Source organism: Temnothorax curvispinosus, unplaced genomic scaffold, assembly GCF_003070985.1.
Source record: "Temnothorax curvispinosus isolate PA1 unplaced genomic scaffold, ASM307098v1 QBEX01009861.1, whole genome shotgun sequence".
NCBI lineage: Eukaryota > Metazoa > Arthropoda > Insecta > Hymenoptera > Formicidae > Temnothorax > Temnothorax curvispinosus.
In genome coordinates, this window is record NW_020219641.1 from 7,001 (window position 1) to 22,520 (window position 15,520).

At 31.0% G+C, this 15,520-nt stretch overlaps 2 protein-coding genes across 2 annotated transcripts; one reads left to right on the top strand and one right to left on the bottom strand.

Annotated features, from left to right (window-relative positions):
* Positions 1 to 2,211: 2,211 nt before the first annotated feature.
* On the top strand, positions 2,212 to 4,346 carry LOC112459482. Its single transcript, XM_025023594.1, has 5 exons — positions 2,212 to 2,550; positions 2,685 to 2,912; positions 2,980 to 3,236; positions 3,417 to 3,540; positions 3,616 to 4,346. Exons 1-5 carry the CDS (start codon positions 2,403 to 2,405, stop codon positions 3,771 to 3,773), a joined length of 915 nt encoding a protein of 304 aa, XP_024879362.1. The 5' UTR covers positions 2,212 to 2,402; the 3' UTR covers positions 3,774 to 4,346.
* A 234-nt stretch (positions 4,347 to 4,580) lies between these two features.
* Positions 4,581 to 6,462, bottom strand: LOC112459483 (protein ANTAGONIST OF LIKE HETEROCHROMATIN PROTEIN 1-like). The gene is made up of 3 exons (XM_025023595.1): positions 6,021 to 6,462; positions 5,511 to 5,922; positions 4,581 to 5,365 (listed from the first exon to the last, which is right to left on the bottom strand). The coding sequence occupies exons 1-3, from the start codon at positions 6,230 to 6,232 to the stop codon at positions 4,823 to 4,825; spliced, it is 1,167 nt and encodes a 388-aa protein (XP_024879363.1). The 5' UTR covers positions 6,233 to 6,462; the 3' UTR covers positions 4,581 to 4,822.
* Positions 6,463 to 15,520: the final 9,058 nt, after the last annotated feature.

The following is a 15,520-nucleotide window of genomic DNA, read 5'->3' on the forward strand; positions in this document are numbered from 1 at the left end:
TTTTCTGAGTAGGTTGTTTCTCTCGTTTTCCATAATGTTACACGCCCAGATTCATCCATCGAACATACCTTCTTATTCGAGAAAACGGTATTTGTCCATTCATGCTTCTGTGCCAAATGCTGCAAGGCAAAAGCCATCCGTTGTTCTTTGTGGCGTTCGGTTAATTGTTTATATTGAGCCGGTTTATGTCGATCGTATCTCTGTTCCCACTATCTGCGCCGCAGGCTCCTAATATGCGATAGCGCAAACCGTGCGGCGTAGATGGCGAGAACAGAGATACAATCGATATAAATCGGCTCAATATAAACAATTAACCAAACGTCACAAAGAACAACGGCTTTTGCCTTGCAGCATTTGGCACAGAAGCATGAATGAACAAATACCGTTTTTTCGAATGAGAAGGTATTTTCGATGGATGAATCTGGGCGTGTAACATTATGGAAAACGAGAGGAACAACCTACTCAGAAAATGTGGAAACCTCAATTTCCACATAGACGCGAGGCATTGGCGCAACATGTTCTCATCGTATGGGAAGATTTCCGCGCAAGGCACGAGTTATTCCAAAAAGTTGCATCTATGCCCCAAAGATTAAATGTAGTAATAGAGAATCATATGGAAGTGTCACACGGTATTAATACTATGTGACCTTCCATGGATGCCCTGGTAAAAAAATATCAGAATTTTTCACATTATAATCAGGATTTCTATAAAAATTTTTAGATTTTTTTTAGAATACTCAGAAATTTTCAGATTTTTTATACGAATTAAACAACTCAGACAAAATAAGAATAAAATATTTTTCGCTAATATATCCTTGCAGAAATCTGAATAAATATAAGAAAATCTGTGCAATTTGTCAGAAATTTTCATATATACGGATATTAAAATATTCTAAAAATCTTCAATTATTTCTGAAAGTATCTGAAAAATATCATATACTTTTTCAGAATTTTTTACAAGTTTCAATTCTTGTAAAATTTCTGAGAAAATATAAAAAGTTTTTTTACCAAGATGATGTATGAATAAATGAATAATATGTTTGACATTGAATGATTGTAACGTGAACAACTCTCGTTAATGAATGAACGAATGAAGGAATGAAAATCTTGAATAAACATGGCACAAGGCAAAAGTCATCCAAAATATCTTTGGGCCTGCCGATTCCGTGACTTTCTCGCCTAGCTGCCCATCAAGTTCTGTGGCACTTTTGATAATAACAACGCCCTTGGTACCGGTCTTCAAGCTGCTCACAAACTCCTCTCCAGCACCCGAGGACGTATCGCCGTTTCCAAACATGCCTGCCTAATGTCGGTCTAGGGGCCCTGCAGCCGAAAGAAGATCCCAGTACTAGAGTGAACAAAGACGTGCACATGTTAATCCCACAACGAATTTCTACAAAAGATTCGCTCTGGATTGCAGCGGACAACAGATTGCGATTGATCTGTTCTTACTGAACAGTCAATAGTAATCAGCGATCTGGCAATTTTATGTAAGTAAATCTATCTTCTCAACTTATTATAATTATAATAAAATGATGATTTTATACTAAAACTGAATTTGCAAGTAATTAATTTTTATAATTGTAATTTTTTAGAAAGATTACTTCATCGTTATTTGACGAGAAGGATTGGCTTTGAAGCGGTGATGTAGCTTCGCGGTCTCAGCATCCACGTCTTCCACGGTAGCTTCTTTGATCGACTGATGTCCTCTGCTTGCCGAACTACCAGACACCGGTTAATTTTACTGTTGTATTAATTATGTATTAATATTATGTATTAAAATTAATATGTTATTAATTAATTTTAATGTTATTAATTACGTAATTAAGTATGTAATTAAAATTAATATAACATATAACAAAATATATTAATATAATTATTATAAATAATTAATATAATTATTATAATAATTAATAAAATTATTATAAATAATTATATTAATATTTTATTATTATATTAATTATTATAATAATTAATAAAATTATTATAAATAATTATATTAATAGGTTATATTACATTAATTTTTAATGTTACACACGTCTTAAAAATAAAAATTAATTTATAAAATAAAATTGTCTATTTAACTTATTCTTTTATACTAACCCCGATATTACAGTATCCAGTTGATATCTTAAGATTTTTCGCGCCGCACAAAATACATTTCGTGAACCTCCACCTTGTATAGTTCACTTTGAGTGTGTTCGAAAATAAGTTTAGTTACTGCCAGTAAATCCAGTGCAGTTGGCAGTAGTGAAATTTACTGGTGCCGCGTTTCGTTTCTCCCATCAGTAAAACCAGCAAAACATAGCTGAAGTAATCCAAAGTAATCCCAAGTGATCCTAAAGATAATCTGTTCGTAAAAAATTGTATGTTTAATCGGTTTTTTGGCGCTACAAAAAGAAATGAAGAGATCTGTGCAATCTGAAAATATGCCTCTACATGAATGCAACAATAACCAAGAATTACTTGATTTAAAATTACTCGATGAAGCAACAAATACACAATATGTTGTAAAAGTAAGAAGAGAAATGTATAATCGTGCTCATAAAGGTATAAGTTTATTATAATAATCCATATTTTACATAATAGCATTCATTTATTAATATAACATTTTAGATGTTACAAAAAATAAAGGTTATTGCGATGATTATCTTCTTATATGTATGTTACCATTTTTTATACAGACATGTTATTTGCTACTACATTGTTACAAAAAGCAAAAAAGGCACTTAATTCTAAAAGTACACATAGTTCTGCTGGTTCTGCTTCACCTGTAAATGTAATGGCAAATGATAACAGTACACCTAGTTGCTCAAACATAACAAATGCTGCAGTTCTTAATGACACTGTTAATGACGAAAATATACTTTCTACTTCTGACTCTGAAAATATTTCGGACACTCCAGATACAGGTAAGTCTAAGTAATAATAATGTCGAAACAAGTGACAGAAATATAACAATTACTTTTTCCATTTTAGAAGTAATTAAAGAAAAATGGGGACATGAAGCTACACTTCTTCTAGTATCTTTATACAAAGAAAAATTATATATGATGGAAAAAGGTTCTCATAAAAAAATGTGGATAGAAATTGCTCAACGCATGAAAGAAAAGAAATATAACTTTACAGGCAGTCAGTGCCATAATAAAATGGATGCATTAAAGCGACGATATCGTCAAATTGTTGACCATAATGCTCAAAGTGGGAATGATAAGAAAGACTGGATATATTTAGATGTAATATATTAACATAATAGTAGTTACAATTTTAAAACTGTCACATCGCTTTTGTATATATTATTATTAAAATTTTATGTAGTACAAAATAAAAATAGTTAAAGACTTAAACAGTTCTTCATTAATATATAAATAATTTTATATATAATACATAATATACACACAATATTTATGTTTTAGGTGTTAGATGACATTTTTCAAAAGCAACATTGGATAAAACCATTATCCGTAGCAGGATCAAATATTAAAGACTCTGAACATTCACCACTAACTGACAGCAATAATGAAAATGAATCACCATTTAGTAAGTAACTATACAAAATATTTCTTTATTCATCATGTGTATACTTTTCTATTATTTAACTACTTTCGTATATAGAGCAAAGAAAGATATCCTTGACTGAAGCAAGAGCGAAATACTTGAAGGATTCATTAGAAGAGAAAAGATTAAAAAGACTAGAAACTGCCAATTACAGAGACACAAAGTTACAAATATTAAGAGAAATAAAAGAAGCGTTTGAAAAACAGAAACAGTAATGTGTGTACATACATGAAGAGGAAATGTGAACGTACCTGCAAAACCATTAAAAGCTTAGGAGTATTATTAAAAGTATTAAAATGTTACACACATACACTTTTAAATATTTAAACGTTTTAAGAAGTTTACTTACACTATAATTTCAAAGACTAATATGGTAATTCTTTATTATTTATTTTCTCAGAAAAAATACGTTTTTTTGTTTCTATCGTTAATTTTTAATTTAGTAAGAGAGTATTATATTCAGGGTCTCTATTCTTGAAAAATATCGCATACGATATGCCATGAATATAACTCTGCAACCAATAGCACACTTGCAAAGTGTGATTTTCTAATGACATTCCTAAAATATTGTATGCCATATTTGTCGAGAATAGGGCCCCAGGTTGAAGTGTGCTTTACACACTGTGATGTTGTACCAAATACTATAGTAGAGATTATTATGTTCTATATCTAACAGCTCAAATGAGTTTATATATATACATATATATATGGTGTAATAAAAGTATTGTGTTCATTTATTTTTAAGCTCAAGTTTTGTGATCATTATAAGTATAAGTTTTATGATAAGATTCCTCGTATATCTTTATAGTATTATGGTAAACAAAAAAAATATAAATGTATATTCATAAAATTATTAAAAATACTCATGTGTTTATTATTTTTATAATTCTATTTTATGTTTAGAGTTATAATATATGATTTATAAAGTATATTATAATTATATGTGAATAAAAACATATAAATAAAGTATGTTTTTGTGTTAATTATTTAAAATAAAGGATAGAAAACGAAATTATTACATATTATATGCAACACATATATTTTATTTACTATTACAAAAAGACAAATTTGTGTATTATACAATATTTCATCTGTATCTGGCGTGTCTGAAATGTTTTCAGAGTCAGTAATATCGTAGAATAGTATTATCGTAAAGTATATTTTTAATAATGTTATTAAAAACTACAGTATATTTCTTATGCTTGAACAACTGGATTTACTGTTATCATTTACCATCACACATATCATTTTGTACCTACAAATCTCAATTATTCCTTCTTTCAAAATCATCATTACTAATTATTTCCATCAATCTGTTTCTTTTAAAATTCCCTTCTTCCTTCAAGGCATTAGTAATGCCTAGTGGTTCCATTTCATGCAATTGTTCAGGAACAATAATAGGAATTTCAATACGATCATTCCGTAACAAACATATGTTATGTAATACGCAACAAGTAATAATATAATAAGGAATTAAATTTGTTCTTGTCATAGGCAATTTATCTAATAAATATCGCCATCGTCCTTTTAATAGTCCTATTGATCTTTCCACACTTATTCGGGCAGATGACAAGCGATGATTAAATTTTTTTTGTTCTCTAGTTAAATGACCATTATCATGGAATGGCACCATAACATTTTTTTGGATATTATATGCCGCATCGCCTAATAAATGACTATTGTCAGGAAAATACTGTGGAGTGCAATATTGTTGCACTCCGGAATAAAGAAACACGCGCATATCATGCACACATCCTGGCATTCCAGCAAATACGTGAGTAAAGGATAAATCACTTTTGCATATTACCTAAAAAAAACCGCAATTTATTGTACACAACAGTTTACTAATAATTGTTTAATTAAAATACATCAAATTCTATAATATATATTTACTAATATACATTTATTATCTCTTGATATAAAAATATGATAAGTAACATTTTTATTCTTACTTGTAACTGTACAGAAAATCTGCCTTTTCTGTTTATGTAACTTTTGCCATCTTCTTTCGGCCGAGGAATGTTTATGTGCGTTCCATCTATAATGCCCACAACTTTAGGAAATCCATATAATCTCTGAATGTTTGTCCAAGTATTTTCAGCTTCTTCATAAGTAGGCCATCTAATAAACTGATTGCGAATACTGTATATTGCTCGAACTACCCTCTTTACAGTAAACCACGCAGTTGATTTGGACACATTAAATCGTTCACTTATGGAGCGATACGAATCTGGTGTTGCCAAGACATAAATAGTAATTAATATTTGTTTTGTGATATCAATTTGTTCTCTTCCTTGAAATGGAATATTATCTAACATTGGTCCAATTAAATGTAGTAAAAAATTAAACGTATTACGTTCCATTCTGTAATAAAAGACATGTATTATTATTAATTAACACAAATATATAATAATAAATGTATGCAATATATTTTTATGTATAAGTGTAGCGTATATATTAACCTAAAGTGTGATTTAAATTCGATATTTGTGTATAGTGCAACAACATGCTCCATATAATTTCTAATTTTTGGCACTCTTCTTTGATTTCTGTTATTATCTACATTATTATTTATTAAAATATGTAATAACTCTTCATTGTCATCGCTATCACTCGAAGAGTCACTGGTAGATGATTCGAAAATAACATTGTCGAGTAAAATATATTTATCCATAATTATTGCTCTCTCTCTGCTCTCTGCTGCTGATCACTTTTTATTCTTAGCCTAATATAACCAAAGAACCAATTAATTAAACACACATAATTTTTTAAAATTATCTTTAGGATCACTTGAGATCACTTGGTTTTACTGGTTTTACTGATGGAAGAAACGAAACGCGGCACCAGTAAATTTCACTGCTGCCAACTGCACTGGATTTACTGGCAGTAACTAAACTTATTTTCGAACACACTCTTTGACAGCTATCATAACCGTTCACTACGTGTATACAGAGATGGTGGATCGCGATCTCAAAATTTCTGCGCGTTCCAAAAATCATCAAAAAAAAATGTTGCAACCTTTCCGTGAACGACTGTACAGCATCCATAGATATTACAGATTGTTTTATTGGCGAAAAAATTTTTAAATGTGTATTTAAGCGACTATAAATATAAGAATAAATTATATAAATAAGTCTTAGTGCGCACTCAGTGTGCACTAATGCAAGCGAATTTGCTATTACAGACAAAATTTCACAAACATCGGTTAACTCTTTGTCTCTTTTTAACGTCTCCCTTACGTCCATTTTTACCAATGCGGATTAATTTTGATCTCGGTTTAATTTACTTTTTATCTTTTTCTAATTTTTAAAACTAAATAAGGATAAAAAGTAAGTTAAACAAAGATCAAAGTTAATCGGCACATTGGTAGAAATTTTATAAAGAGACAAAGAGTGAGTTAACCTAAAATTAAAAGTTAACCGATGTTTGTGAAAAAATTAAACATTTTGTTATATATAATAATAATAAAAATAATTTAATATGTACATAACATACCTCAAGGCACACAAACACAGAATAGCGTATAAATCCACGCGGCGGTGCCCGATTCAAGAAACTCTATTAAACACACATAAATTTATAAGCTAAAAAAAACAACAATTACTTTACTTGTAAATTATTGTTAATACTTACCAAATTACTATACACGCGTTTACTTCTCTTTTTTATTATATATTTCTTTATCAAGAAACACAGTTATCGCTTCACTGACGTGAATCGCTTCACTAACATAAAGTCTGTATCTATCTAAATCAAGAGACACGGTAGTGTCTCGCGCCAAGTACACGCGAAGCGAGACCGCACCGTGACTCTTTTACGCGACGCGACGGGTTGCGAGTATACGAGATGTTGAGATCTCGATAACGAGTGAACGGATCAAGTTCTAAGTAGGCTTGATCGATAGCTTGGGGTCCAATTAGAGGGGGGTTTCTCTTATAATATTCCGTTACGTGCCCTACGAGCGGAGATATTGCGACGCAAAGTTTAAATGTGAAAATTTTATAATTAAAATACTCCTAACGCTGACGTCTTTATAACATACATGTAACAAACAGAGAACAAAGAAATGTTACTTTCACTTTCTCGATACTGGCGGCTAACGGCGTTAGTATCGCAGTGCAGTGCAGTGCAGACAGTGCGTTCGTTTAGCGCGCGCTGTCAGTCAGTTCATCAGTTATAACCTATCTCGAGAGACACGGTAGTACGCGCGGAGCGAGACCGACCGTGACTCTTTACGCGACGCGACGATTAATTCAAGGTAATTGTTTTATGTAATTATCCTATAATTATCTTATTCTTTCTATATATTACTGTTATACTTACTTTATTTACTGTTTACTACGTTTACGTGATTGACGGCAGGGAGCTGATACTGAGATCAAGGAGCCTGTTCACACGAGGCGTTTCTGCCGCGCGATTGCGGCCGCGCGTTAACGTTTGCACGAGCCGCACGCTGTCGCGAGGTATAAGGTGCGACAACGCGCGCATACGCGCGTACGCGAAACGGCAGTAACACCGTAATCGTGCCGGCGATATACTGAATTGAATTGCTTTGTGCTTATCTGGAGATTTCGTATCCCTACATCGTGTTACCACCGCTGCCGGAAAAGAAGGTTCTCTACGCTTGGCAGAAAGTGACGACTGACACGTTCGATCCCGACTTCGTTGATCGCAGAAGAGCTGGACTCGAGGTACGTTTCCGATTTGCAATTATAACAGTATCGTGCGATGAATGTTGTACCCAATTATAACCTCAAATGAAGTTATGCACGTTGCTAGTATTCTGATTATACAATACATTTTTATTTTGTAGAGGTATTATATATTGACAACAGAGAGCTGATACCGAGGAGATCAAGGAGCCTGTTCACAGGTATATATTGACGGCAGGGAGCTGATGCCGAGGAGATCAATCCCGTTTACGCGTGAAGGAATTATCGTAAGTTATTTTATTATTGGTTCAACTTATTTTTTATTCTTTTCCAGTTTTAAGAGTTAGAAAAAGATAAAAATGCTCTCTTTTCATTTCATATATACATTTTTTTACATGTCCTCCTTCTCTCTTTTATTCACTGTTATCTGTTGTACTTTGAAATCACTTATCTCTCTTATCTTCCTTCTTTTTACGTCTCCCTTTCCTTCGATGTTACTTAAAAAAATTTGTAACTTTTCCATTTTTACTGTTAATGGAATATGCTTCTCAAATTTGACAAATTATTTCTGAAACATTCCGTATTATATTATGTACTATATAAATTAAACTATGAATAATATATATAAACTAATTATATGTATGTTTGTGAATTATAGCAATTAGATAAGGAACTAAAGTTTCGTCATATCTGAAAAATGGCACCACCGAAGGTATTACTCGGACAAAATCGACAAAACAGCACTGCAACTTTGAGGAAAGGAATAACGACCAGATGTCAAAACTCTTTACAGAGCAATGTATTACGACAACCCAATGTTGGTAGAGAAATTCGCGCCAAACGAAAAGTGAAAGTTTCGCCGTTTAAAGAAAAAACGCATAAAAGATGCGTTTTTGCAAACATCACTAATGTATGTGTACTCTACACAATTATTATATCAAAATTTAAATGTATATTTTGATTCAGTGGTAAGATTTAAATGCAATTTTCAGCTCGATTTTTATGTCGACGTCCATTCTTTCCTCATGAAAACCAAACCACTATTTTAATTTATCCCAAACACAGCATTGTAATATTTACATTAATGTTCATTATACATGTCCCACACAGCACATAATATTGCAGAAATATTGCAGCAATATTATTTTTCGATTGCAATATTACAATGAAATGTATCAGAAATATTGTAGTAATATTACTGAGATATCTCAGTAATATTAAAATGTCCGCGAAAATGAATATCAGTAATATTACTGATATTTATTTCAGTAATATTGCGGTAATATTACTGCAATATATCAGTAATATTACGGTAAAATTACTATAATATTTGCGTGATATTTGTATAATATTGCTAGGAATTAAAAAACCATTTTAATAATTTTTATTAAATTTTATTAAATTATTTTTAATAGTATTGTTACATACAATTTTAAAATAATATTGATATTGTAAACGCAATAATATTATTTGTGTAATATTAGATAATATTTATTTAATATTGCTAAAAATTAAAACATTTTAATGAAAATTATTAAATTTTATCAAATTGTTATTTTTAATAATAGTATTACATACAATATTAAGAAAATAATATTGATATTATCTTTCTATCTCTTTCTTCTTCAAAACTGCTCCATGCTACTCTGCACTGTATGAATTTCCACTGATAAAGAATGACGTAATACTATAACATAATACAAAAAGTGTAATTATTATTTATATCTAATTATACAAGGTGAGTTTTATTTTGTATGCCAATTATCTTCACTAATTATCTCAGAAAGTATTGGTTTATTGGAAAAATGTTTCAGATAAAAGTTGGAGGGTTTATAGAGGAATAATGGATGATCTTATTAGATTTTGAGTCTGGAACCCATGTTGAGCCCAGTAAAGTCCAAGTCAATTTTTTAAAATAATAACTAATTAGTAGAAAAAGATGATGTAATAAAAAAAGGGGGTTTCTATTTAAATAATTTGACTTGGATCCTATTAGGCTTAACACAGGTCCCGGGCTCAAAATTTAATAAAATTGTCTATTGGTCTAGCCTCCTTGAACTCTCCAACTTTTATCTGAAACATTTTTCCAATAAATCAATACTTTCTGAGATAATTATAGCGGAAATGAATGGCATACGAAATAAAAATCACCCTGTTTATTTCATACATAATTACATATTAAAACATAAGAGTACGGGGTTAAGTATGACGTTCCGATATTCACTGTCTATACTGAAAATCTATGGTTAATGTTATACATACACTTTAGATTTTCAGTACTGGATATTAAAATATTGGAACGCAGTTTATATTAAATTTAAATTTTTCTTACTTATGTATCTAATAAATGAAGCTGTCGCTCAGAAAAGTTTGATGGAAATCAAACTGCTTGGTGCTGCTCTGCGTGAACTTTCACTGATAGAAAGCAACGTAACACTGCAACATAATACAAAAACAGTAATTATTATTTACATCTAATTATATATTTTAAACATAAAAGTAGGTTAAATATGAATCTGTATTGTGATATTCACTATCTATATACTGAAAATCTGTAGTTGATGTTACACGTATACTTTGGATTTTCAGTATTGACGATTAATATTGGAAAGTATGGTTTATATCAAATTTAACTTTTTCTTACTTACATATCTAATAAATAAATCTTTTGCTCTTCTATCAAACTACTTGGTGCTGCTCTGGACTGCATGAACATCCACTGATGGAAAGCAATACTGTAACATATAGCATAAGAACAATAATTATTATAAAATCATGTAAATCTATATATATAAGTACCGGACGTCTGTCTGTCTGTCTGTCTGTCTGTCTGACCGCGAACTACTCATTCGTTAGTGGACCGAATTTTTATCAAGGGTACATGAAATAGGGGTAGAATTTCCCGGGGAGTGCTATAAAGTATATAGTTTTTCGTTACCGATTTTCTGGAAACCGATTTTTCTAATTTTTCTAATTTTTCGGGAAATAATCGACCGAATTTAAAAGAATTATATATGAAACAGAGGTAGAATTTTCCGGGGAGTGCTATAAAGTGTATAATTTTTCGTTACCGATCTTTTTGGAAACCGGTTACAAAGTTTTTCCAATTTTTCGGAAATTAATTGACCGAATCTTAAAAAATTATATATGAAATAAAGTAGGGGTAGAATTTCCCGGAGATTGTCATAAAATATATAATTTTTTGTTACCGATTTTTGGGGAAATCGGTATCAGAAAATTTTCAAATTTTTCGAAAATTAATTGACCAAATTTCAAACAATTGTATATGAAGTAGAGATAGAATTTTCTGGGGAGTGCTATAAAGTGTATTATTTTTTGTTACCAATTTTTTTTGGAATTGGTTACAAAATTTTTCCAATTTCTCGGGAAATAATTGAATCTTAAAAAATTACATATGAAATAAAGGTAGAATTTCCCCGGGATTGCTATAAAGTGTACAATTTTTTGTTACCGATTTTTTTGGGAACCGGTTACACATTTTTTCCAATTTTTCGGGAATTAATTAACCAAATCTTAAAAAATTATATATGAAATAGGAGTCGTGTCAAAATTTTTTTAATTTTTGGAGAATAAGTTTAATTTTTTATTAATGGTCTTTTTGGAAACCGGTTACAAAATTTTTCCAATTTCTCGGGAAATAATTGAATCTTAAAGAATTACATATGAAATAAAGGTAGAATTTCCCCGGGATTGCTATAAAGTGTACAATTTTTTGTTACCGATTTTTTTGGGAACCGGTTACACATTTTTTCCAATTTTTCGGGAATTAATTGACCAAATCTTAAAAAATTATATATGAAATAGGAGTCGTGTCAAAATTTTTTTAATTTTTGGAGGATAAGTTTAATTTTTTATTAATGGATAATTTTTCATTAATGAATTGATTTTCTTGATCTATATATATAAGTACCGGACGTCTGTCTGTCTGATATATGAAATAGAGGTAGAATTTATGAAACAGAAGTAGAATTTTTCGGGGGTGCTATAAAAGGTATTATTTTTGTTACCGATCTTTTTGCAAACCGGTTACAAAATTTTTCCAATTTCTTGGAAAATAATTGAATTTTAAAGAATTACATATGAAATAAAGGTAGAATTTCCCCGGGATTGCTATAAAGTGTACAGATAATGTCAAAATTAAGATCGATGAAAACAGCAATCAAGGACAACTTATTGAGGGAAATTCAAAATCTTTTACAAAAAATGTTGTATATCGAGAAATTTTGTAACAAAGCTGCTATTTATATCGAGGGTGGGGGCCGGGGAAGGTTTTTAGCCGGTGCAAGTCCGGCATAACCCTAGGGACCGGCCCTAGGGTATGCATTAGGCATTTTTCTCCTCCAACGAAAAAAAAATACCCAATATTTCAAAATTTACGGATATTAAAAAATTCACGATAAAAAATTGATACTTTTTAAAAATAAAAAAAAATGTATTTAAATTAAAAATTAGTATTAAACTGAGAGTAAAATAAAGGTTGAATCTAAAAAAAACGAAGATGTAGATTATAGTTTAAGAAGAAAAAATAACAAATTTAGTGTTTCAAATTAATGGGTGAATTTAAAGCATATATAATTAATATACAGATAGATTTATACCCGCGCGAAGCGCGGGCCGAAAAGCTAGTGGTTAAATAATTATGGTTAAATCATTTAATTAATGATTAAACTGCTTTTTAGGAGATTTGGGATCGGCATATTTCTATTACGTATCTCCAACTAAGGGCTCCAGTTGGATTAAACTGTTAAAAATTTTGAGGTTAAGTTAGCATCAAGATTTAAGTATGAAGCCGTTAATAAATAATTTCATTAGAGACTCGTTCAATAAGGTTATAAAGGCAAATATATGTATTTTAAGATGGTCATTGAAATGATTTTTATGATATTAACGTGGTTTTTGCAGACCATTATGCCACGTAATCTCTATTTTTGGATTTAAAGACAAATCGCCAAATATATATGTACAATGTACGTATTAGTAATAATTATACAAAAATACTTTTAAAAATATTTGTGTAAACAATATTTATTAAATAAAGAAAAATTACCTAAAATTAAAACGATTGTTTCTGTGCGGTGTCGTACACGTGATTGCGTGGTCCCACGGAGCCATGCAAGAGACAGCGAGAGAAGACCGGGAATGGTGGGGGTCGGTGCTGCGACCAAGCGCATAGCCACACTTACTAGCGTTCTTCCCTCCACTTACGCACTCAGAAACGTTCTGTTTATCCGTGTGACAAACTCGTAATTTGAAAAATTTAATATTGATTATATAAGAAATATAAATTTTAAATATTTATTTATTTTATTATCAATTTACTTACTGGCTCTTAATTAAAAATTAATTGTATATATAATTGCTTTTTATTATTACAAAACAAATAACAAGTTGTAAAATTAAATACCACCACTTATAAAATTTATTTTAATCACTTTTATTCCCCAGAGTACAAGTCAGTCTCTTTTGATTTCATCACATTTTTTGATTTAGATTTTTTTTTGTCAGTCCAAAATTTTTTAACTGGTATATATTATCTGTGCAATACGTATGATTGTGTGATACCTTAATAACGTCTTAATGACGTCAATAAAATGTCATTAAAATGTCATTTGACATTATTTTGCTACTTAAAGTATTATATTTCGCCAATATATTGCAGCAATATTACTGTAATATTTCAATATTATTTAAAAACGTGTAATACATCAATAATATTTCTGAAATATTTCATTGTAATACGTAATATTTCCACTATATTGCAATGTTACTGCAATATTTCTGCAATATTATGTGTGGGGTATATCTGTATATGTATTATACAGATATGGTATTACATTTTTTATTATATTACCTATATTTTTTCTTTATTTCACATTTGGTAGGCCATTACCACATCGCTGGCAGGGCAGAACCATACATCGAAAAAGATGGTTACTCAAACCAAATCAGTTAAAAGTAACGTTGCTTTGCCAGAAAAACCTGCAGACGTTGCTGTATCAAAAATTGTACCGGCAAAAGCAAAACTAGTGCCTTGTGTTAAGCCTATTATAAAAAAGGATGATAAAACGGAGACTGCCAACAAAGTTGGGTAATTCTTCAGTTTAGCTACCCCAGCACAGAAATCGATGAAATTAGGCTTATTCGACGCGTTTTTGCACAAAACGAAAGAATCTGGCAGAAACAAGTGTCGCTCTGCCTCGCGAAGCGAGATATTAAACGGGAAGAAAAGAGGCTATAAGGGTCAAACGCGGTTCTTCTTGCGTGATGTCTCATTTATTCACTTTCTTGGATATAATTTCAAACGTTTCGGCTCAATTTCGAGCCATCCTCAGCGATAACAATGGTTAGCCCACGATCTCCAAACCAAATAGCAAGCTCGTCGACTCGTGTTATTTGTACCAAATGATCCTTATCTGTAAGATTTAGATGTATAAAATCAAACCTTAATTAACTCGAGACAGTGATTAGCTTACCAAATGGCCAAAGAGAACGTGGGAATTAAATAATCGAAGTGACTTGTCGGTAGCATCGACATTTTAAAAACGACGGACGGAATAAAAACATTTAACGTAACGTAGTCAGAATTCGAATGTATACATAGATAGTTGTGTCGATGATAAAAGTGTTATTGTGATACAATTCAAAATACCAATGAGAGCACGAGAGCTCGACGCGTCATAACAATTATACAGCCAATAAGGACATCAATCGTAGGCATGGTTTACAATTTATTTAAAATAGTCATGTATGCGTGATGTAAATATCTTTGATACTATCAACATGAGAATTAAAGCGTTACTTAACAGACGCACTCGCAGACAGGATGAATCTCTAACCATTTGCGAGGAAGAACGACGTAAATGGCTTACTGTTCCATACGTTGAGGGGATCTCCGATGATTTTACAAGAGTTGTCAGGGATCTTAATGTCAGATTGTCTTTCTTCAGCCTAAACAAACTTAAAAAATTTATTAAAGTACAAAAGAATGTCCTCCCAGCTCAATCGAATAAAAATGTGGTTTACAAAATTTCCTGTAGAGAATGTGACGCGACATACGTAGGCCAAACTAAAAGGCAATTAAAAACTCGTATTTCTGAACATCGGAGCCACATTAATAGAATTACCTCGACACAATCGGTCGTCACCGAACACAGGCAGAATCTAGATCACGATTTTGACTGGGAGAAAGTGGAAATTCTAGACAAAGAGAAATATTTATCCAGGAGACTAATTTCTGAAATGATTCACATAAAACTACAGGAAAATAGTATTAATTTGCAAAATGACAC